The following is a 7,939-nucleotide window of genomic DNA, read 5'->3' as shown; positions in this document are numbered from 1 at the left end:
AAAAAGGATGTTCCGAGGGATACTCTACTTCATGGGGATATTGTGAGCTAAGGCGTTCTCTTCCAACCATATATGAAAAGACACAGAAAGAAGACTGCATGGTGTGAGGACTTCCAAGCTTATTCCAGAAGTCCTAGTCTACCACACAGTCAGAGAGTATGCGGATTGGAGATTTAGAGCCTGTTTGGCCAAGGTTTTTTCATCACTCAATTTCCATCACTTTTAATTTCCATCACTCATCACTCATCACTCAATACTCAATTTTTCACACTTGTTTGGCATTATCACCCAATTTCCATCACTCAATATTTTTCACACTATTTGTGGGCCCCATACCTGTCAGCCAATGCAACTTTTTCTTTTTTTCTTTTTTTTTTTTGGTTTTCAGTACCCAAACTCACCGAAGCTAAAAAAAAAAAAAAAAAAAACCAGAACTGAAGACCGAACAAGTGAAAAAAAAAAAAAAAAAAGTCAAAAGGTGGTCAAAAGTTGCGGCTGTGGGTCCCCTATGTGTGTTTAATTACAATATTGTCGTTGAGTTATGAGTTATGGAAACTGAAAACAGCCTTTGGTTGTTTTCAGTTTCCATAACTCATAACTCAAAAATCAGAGAATTGAGTGATGGAAACAGAGTTATCGTTTGGCCAAACAACTTTTTTGTTATGAGTCCCACCATTTTTGAGTAATGAGTTATGAAAATTGAGAATTGAGTTATCAAAATATTGAATCCAAACAGGCTCTTAGTAGCCGAATCACGTAAGGAAATTGTAATATCAAGGATAAAACCCATTGAACCCAAAACTTCATTGGAAGGAATGCTATTCGGGCAACTAAGCCAAAGGAAGAATTTAATGCAGGATTAGAGACAATGGTGAAATTTCTTAAAATAAAGATATAAAGTGGCAAATAATGATATTTTTATTGTTGGATCTTATGCAAATTTTAAGGTTAAAAAAATGTATAATTTATGTGAAATTACACCAAATATAACTTCTTCTCCAAAAAAAAAAAAAACACCAAATATAACTTAAACCTCTCTCTCTCTCTCTCTCTCTCTCTCTCTCTCTCTATATATATATATATATATGGCGGGATGGAACAAGTAAAACATGTTTCTGCTCTATCACCTCTTCAAGGGAGGGAAAACTCGTTAACCTCTCTCTCTCTCTCTCTCTCTCTCTCTCTCTCTCTCTCTCTCTCTCTCTCTCTATATATATATATATGGCGGGATGGAACAAGTAAAACATGTTTCTGCTCTATCACCTCTTCAAGGGAGGGAAAACTCGTCCAGATTGGACAAGTTAACCATAGCTTATTTTCCTTTTATTTGATTTATATACAAATTTTTAAAGCTTTATACTTCCAAATGAGTTTCTCAAAAAAAAAAAAAAAAAAAATCAAAATGAGCTTTACTTATGTACACATTAGAGGACCATAAGGCCATATAAGGAATTTTCTTTTTAGGCAAAAAAAATTCTAAATTTAGAAATTAGACCGATCAAGTGTTTTTTTTTTTGGGGGGGGGGGGGGGGGTGGAGAGTGGGGAGTGGGGGAGGGGCTAACTAATTTTATCATTCGATCTTGATGAAAAAAAAAAAAAAAAAAAAAAAAAAAAGGCAAATTGAAATTTTAAAATAAGGCAGTCCTACAAATAACCAAAGTCTGGGTATCATGAAAAGAAGAAAGAACAAATTGTAGACCTCCGAATCAAATTACTTCCTCAAAGATTTCATAATTATTTATATTAAGAAATTTATTAGGGTCTACCACAGACGGCAATGGCTAATTCATCTTTGAAAAATGTTCAGACGTGGCAATCATAAACGCCCATGCATATTTGATAGCACCTTGGTATAAACCCCAACATTCAATGATAACATGATTCAAAAAAAAAAAAAAAAATTCAATGATAACACATCCACCATACCATATGTATAGTTAATCACGTTAAGACATGCACAGCCAACTCAGGTTTCCTCATTTGCGTGATCACAGACTAGACTGTATTTGTCAAAAGAATAAAAACATACTTTTTAAAAGCATCCAAAACTTGCAGTACCACACAGAAACAGTAGAAGATTAAGAACACAAATTACGAATGATATAACCAAGTTCACTTCCTCGCATCTGGTTAATACAGGAGACAAATTTTTAAACACGGATACGTGTACATGGGGTCAACAAGGAATACGCTAGTTCACCAGAGTTACAGATCATGAAAACAAAGGTAAAGCCAGAAACTAATAATTTCATGCTTTCACATTTGATCCCTAGCATGTCAGTCAAAGAATATACACCACAGGTTGCTGCTTCCTTAAAAGAGGACATGGTCGCATGGATATAGAAAAAAGAACAGAGACACAAGGACTGACTTGACTGACTGATATGGAGATGTAAAATAGGCTCGTGGGTCATTGTCTCCTATGTCAAATACAATCCCTCCTCTGAATCACAATATGGAACAACCCTTTTGTGCCTTTTTCTTTTTCTTCTTTTGCTTTGGTGGCTGTAGCACAACCTTAATGGCTGCATCAAAAACTGCCTTAACATTCTGCAATTACAATATGACATGAGTCCAATAAGTAACAAGGGCGTAAAGGCAATTTTCCAATATTATTAAGCACAAATAAATGAAGAGAATTGTGTAAACCTGCTGTGTTTTTGAGCTACACTCAATGTAGGCAGGAGATCCAATCAGTTTTTTAAGCTCTTCTCCCTTCAGCAAAAAGGGAATATAAAACCACATGTTAAGAAGGTCATAGATCAACTAAAACAGATGTGTAGAGAATAAAAGAGAAACATTGAGGGTGCAGAAGATTTTACCTGAGCCGTAGTGATGGGCACCGCACCTGGATGATCGATAAAGAACTGCTTATCATCCCTAAGATCTGCAGATAGATGGAACTAATTATGAAAACAAGTACATCTTTCATGAATAAGGAATAAAAATTTAAATAGCAACGATAAAACAAAACTCCAGATTATGTATTAACAAACAAAGTCAAATCAGAGAGTTCTTAAACATACTTTAAATAACCAGAAGCAATTATATTCAAGCAAATACACTCACAAGAGATAATCCCCAAAAGAAAATCCATAACCAAATAAAAACAAGAAAATAGAATATGTATACACACACAAAAACAGTGTAAAACTCTCAAGCTACTTATGATCATTACAGATGTAAAGGCCAGTTAGACATAGACCGAGTACAAAAGTTGCAGTCTTTTTGCAAGAACCAAATATTAACACATATGTAGCGGCACTAAGAGTAAGAAGGAAACAATAATGACAACAACAACAAAGCCTTATTCCCAAAATTTTGGAGTCAAGTATTGATTTTCAAACAGATTGGTTAGGGTTGACCACATGTATTCTTTTCTTCCATTCTATTCTATCTAAAGTCATACTCTATGCTAGTTCCATAATTGACATGTCTTTTTTTATTACAATTTTTTTTGAGAGGGGGGATAGGTTGGGGCGGGGGGGGTGGGTGGTGGTTGTATATAAGCATTCTAGTTAGTGTCCAGAATGCATCAATAGGAAAAGAAAAAATTGGTAGGTTTTTCATAACAAATCTGATGACCAGATCAAATTCTGGTTATACGAGATCATGATTTTTTTTTAGATAAGCAGGTTATATAAGATCATAATGATGCATGGAAAGAAAAGAAATTAGTTAAAAGCATGTAATTGGCATCGTATAATTTCAAATGATAACAGTGAATTTTCCAGATTTATGAAGCGAAATTATATATCAGCACAGATAAAAAAAGTGAGTATGATGAGAACGTAATGGCAGATTAGAATCAAGTGGACAAAAACAATTCTGATGAAAACATAACTTTGAATAATTGAAAATATAAATCTCCAATAACTCAACTTTCAAGTGCTATTACCAAACTGAGGAGGATGATTGAGTGACTATTAATTTAAACTTAATATTACAAATAGAGAATATTTTTTTTTTATGGGAATGAGCGACCAAGAATCTACAAAACTATCTACATTGAAAGATAAATTGAAACCTGCTTATTCCATCTTATGCTAAATTATTACATGTAATTCTTGCTGACTCCAATATGGATTATGATCAGAAAATTGACATGAACCTAACATATAGCCATATCAATATAACTACACTCCCAAAATAGCTGTATTGTTCATGGTCAATCTTTTCTGGTTGGAGTATGGAAATTCAAGGCTATCAAGTTAGTGCAAACAAAGATAACAGGACCTCAAGATTTGAAGGGTAGTGTTGTGCATGGCTTAAACTAGGTTGTACGATAATGACTTGCCTTGATCAAAATAGATTTTAAAGACAACTTTGAATTCATAGGAAGTCATGCATTGCTTGTTTCACAAGTCAAAATCACATTTATGTTCTTCCCATAGAAGTTACTTATCAAGTTTTCAAGTCCCAACTATGCAGCAGTATTTGGTTTAGTACTTTGTATAACCTCTTGAAGACTCTAGGTTTTGTTAACCTGTTCCCTAGTTTTGGTCCATCACAAACCATCTTCTGCTTGAATTTTTTTTTTTTTTTTAAGTATCTTCTGCTTGAAAATCTCTATTCCCTTACCTCAATCCACAAGTACAGAACTCAACTTGCCGGCTGCTTGACAAGCACAATATTTAAAATTTAAGCTCCCTGGAGCTTATGTTGCATCAGAACTAGCCTCATTTGCCAAGTAACATGTCACGCTCAAGCCCAAAGACAGAAGCATGAACCTGAGAAGACTCATAAATCAACATTTATATAGGAATGGCAAATAACATATTCCTTATATCTGTCTTTTCAATAATTGTTCTACCGTTATAACTTCAGTGATGTAAATACCCCTTTCCTTCTTCCCACACCAGCATCCATACCCCTACCCTAATATGTGGGCCCCCTTTATCACTGAAGGCCACAACTGCAAGAAAATAGTTCCAGATCATTTCAGGATCCTCCAGATGAACCAGATATTTGCTTGAGTTCAAGCTCCTAAGAGTCAAAAGGATCTTCAATTTGTTAACAGATTGAAGTTTGTTAACGTTGAGAAGGGGGTTTGTTTGGACTTTATGAACAAACAAGTGCAACCTTTAATACCATAACTGCCATGAAAATTATATGTGCCTTAGTAGTATCACTTGCTGCCATTACATCAATAGCTACTAGAAACAAAGAAGTATGAAACGAAGTATGCCTAACTTCTTGACAAGAGTCACTGACCAGAAAAGGTGGCGATCAATCCATGCTGCCGTGTGTCAAACTAGGTAGCAAACAACAACAACAAAATTCTATTTCCAGCAACAGAACATAACTGAGTAATACAATTGCTGGAAAACATACCTACGAGGATGATAAGCAAATATCCTACTAACAAAGATGACCTCCTAAATTAAACTTACACACAAGAAGCCATAGTAATTTATGAAAAACATAGGAAAAAAAAGAGAGTAAACAGTCCTACCTAATCAATTCTAAGACCTAAGAAAGACACTACCAAAATATCTGATCAAGGGTTTGACTTTGAGCAAAAACCCAACTAATCTAGGATTCGAATATTGAAAAACTGGAGACAATTAAACCAAAACTGGTCATTGAGTACCCAACCAACCTTCCATCCACATTCCACAAACACAGCTGATTACAAACAGTATCAATCAAGAATGCATGTAAATGGAATGTTGAGAATAAATCGTACCGAGCTTTGTTCCAACGAGGATTATTGGAACTCCAGGTGCGTAATGCCTTAATTCAGGAATCCACTGAAACAGAAAAAAATAAAAATAAAAATCTCAGCCCACACAACATAAAAATGAATATATTTTATAAAAAGAAAAAAAAAAAGACTAGTCAAGATTTTGAAACCTTTTTTGCAACATTTTCATAGCTGGCTTTGCTTATGAGAGAGAAAGCAAGAATAAACACATCTGCACCTCGATAGCTCAAGGGTCTTAACCTATTGTAATCCTCCTGACCTGTCCAACAAATCATTCATTAGAAACCTATAATTAAGAAGGGAAAAAAAAGGAGGAGAAGAAGAATATAAGCAAATCCAGGAAATCTGAAAATGATAGTTGTATAATTACCAGCAGTATCCCATAGCCCAAGGTTAACGGTGCTTCCATCCACAACCACATTTGCACTGAAGTTGTCAAAAACCGTTGGCACATAGTCCTATTATCAATGAAAAATGACAATATAGTTAACAACCAAAAACTTCTAAGTTCTAACCCAAAGTACATTCACAGAAAGCAAAAAATGTCACGGAAAACTCCTCATGTGTCTATGCTTAGATTAGTACATTTCGTTCTAAGCTGGTCCCAGGTCCAGAAAAATGAGGGGGTTTAGTCACTCTATTATGAATGGATCCACACTACAGATACATATTGGGGCGCCTCTGAAGAATACATTTGGCCTTGGCCGACCCTGACTAGACTGTTGAGGATTCGCGACAAACCCAAAAAAAAATTTGGGACTAAGGTTTAGTTGTTGTTGTTGGAGAATAAAATGTTACAATTGAAAATAAATAATCTTACAGGAAAATTATTAGCAAAATAAACAGCAGACTGAATATTTTTCGAACAATAAAAGCGATAAAGTGACGAATATTTCCTACCACACAAAACCAAGAATCAACCAACAAATAGTGGAAGTGCTCTACTCAAATTTCCAAAGAAGATACATCTCTCTGTGTACATAAGTTCCTATGTTACTCAAAAATACGAAATTTAAAGTACAATCATAATTGATCAATTATTGTTATCTTAAATTGGCCGAAATCAGGTTTAAATTAATTATCTTTGTAACATTCCAAACCCCAAAATACAATTAACATACTATCAGCCATTTCCAAGAATAATAAAATCGTCCAAAAAAAAAAAAAACTCAAATTTTCGTTTCTTTTTGTTCCAGAAAGATCCATGAAAGAAAATGAGCATACAAAAAGGACGAAATTGAAGGCAGAAATTACGAAAAGAGGAACTCTAAACTGACCGTAGGGAAAGTATTGCTGGTGTAGGAAATCAACATGCAAGTTTTGCCGACAGCGCCGTCGCCGACGGTGACGCACTTGATGAACCTGGACGCACTCATTTTTCCAGCAGCGAAGCACTGGATCTCTCCTCCACCCCTAAAAGCTAATTCTAATCCAACAATGATAATGCCTATTTCACTTCACCTCAGTTTTTCTTTCTTTCTTCAGAGAGAGATCATCTTCTAGACTCCATTTCTTGGGGAAGAGCTTTCAAGAGAGAAAGAATCGGAATTCTTTGAAATTGAAATCCCCACAGAGTGTGTCGCTTTTTAGCTTTAGCCCTAATTGCTCAGAAAAGGAATTGGAATTGGAATTGAAATTGAAATGTGAGATAGATTAGAGAGAGAGGGACAGGACGATGGGTGAAGTGGGTGGGACCTGAGGTTTTGAGAAGAGACGAGAGAGAGAGAGGGGAAAAGAGAAAAAGGGGAAAAGGAAAACAATTTCACGATGGAAAATAGAAATCCAAAATACAAAATACAATAGCGGTTGAAGCGATCGCTGACCTAGACAACCTTTTGCCAGCTTTTCTCTTTTTCTTAGAGGCTTACACCTTACTGCATTACAGCTGCTCCTTATCATATACCGCTCATCCTATTTAAAATTTATAAATACCACTCTTATTTATTTATTCTTTTCCACCTTTCTTTCCCTTTTCTTTATAATTGATAATTGAAAATTAGAAAAACAAAAAACAAAAAAAAAAAGTAATTGAGACCATATATTTCTAAAAAAATAAAAAATAAACAATTGAGACCATAAAGGTGCAAATAAATGTTGACTATATCTTTTTTTTTCTTCTCATATTCACTTTTTTATTTTTTATTTTATGAAAGTACTTCTTGATGTTTCGAATTAAGATGTTCATAATTTAAATTTTTCTCATTTTAATGTAGTTATCAAATTATCCACAA

At 34.6% G+C, this 7,939-nt stretch overlaps 1 protein-coding gene across 1 annotated transcript; it reads right to left on the bottom strand.

Annotated features, from left to right (window-relative positions):
• Window positions 1–2,079: 2,079 nt before the first annotated feature.
• On the bottom strand, window positions 2,080–7,562 carry LOC126712433 (rac-like GTP-binding protein 5). The gene is made up of 7 exons (XM_050411758.1): window positions 6,986–7,562; window positions 6,079–6,166; window positions 5,858–5,967; window positions 5,691–5,754; window positions 2,824–2,888; window positions 2,651–2,716; window positions 2,080–2,551 (listed from the first exon to the last, which is right to left on the bottom strand). The coding sequence occupies exons 1-7, from the start codon at window positions 7,082–7,084 to the stop codon at window positions 2,450–2,452; spliced, it is 594 nt and encodes a 197-aa protein (XP_050267715.1). The 5' UTR covers window positions 7,085–7,562; the 3' UTR covers window positions 2,080–2,449.
• Window positions 7,563–7,939: the final 377 nt, after the last annotated feature.

The sequence above is a fragment of the Quercus robur genome, chromosome 2 (genome assembly GCF_932294415.1).
Source record: "Quercus robur chromosome 2, dhQueRobu3.1, whole genome shotgun sequence".
NCBI lineage: Eukaryota > Viridiplantae > Streptophyta > Magnoliopsida > Fagales > Fagaceae > Quercus > Quercus robur.
This window is presented reverse-complemented; position numbering and strand designations above follow the sequence as displayed.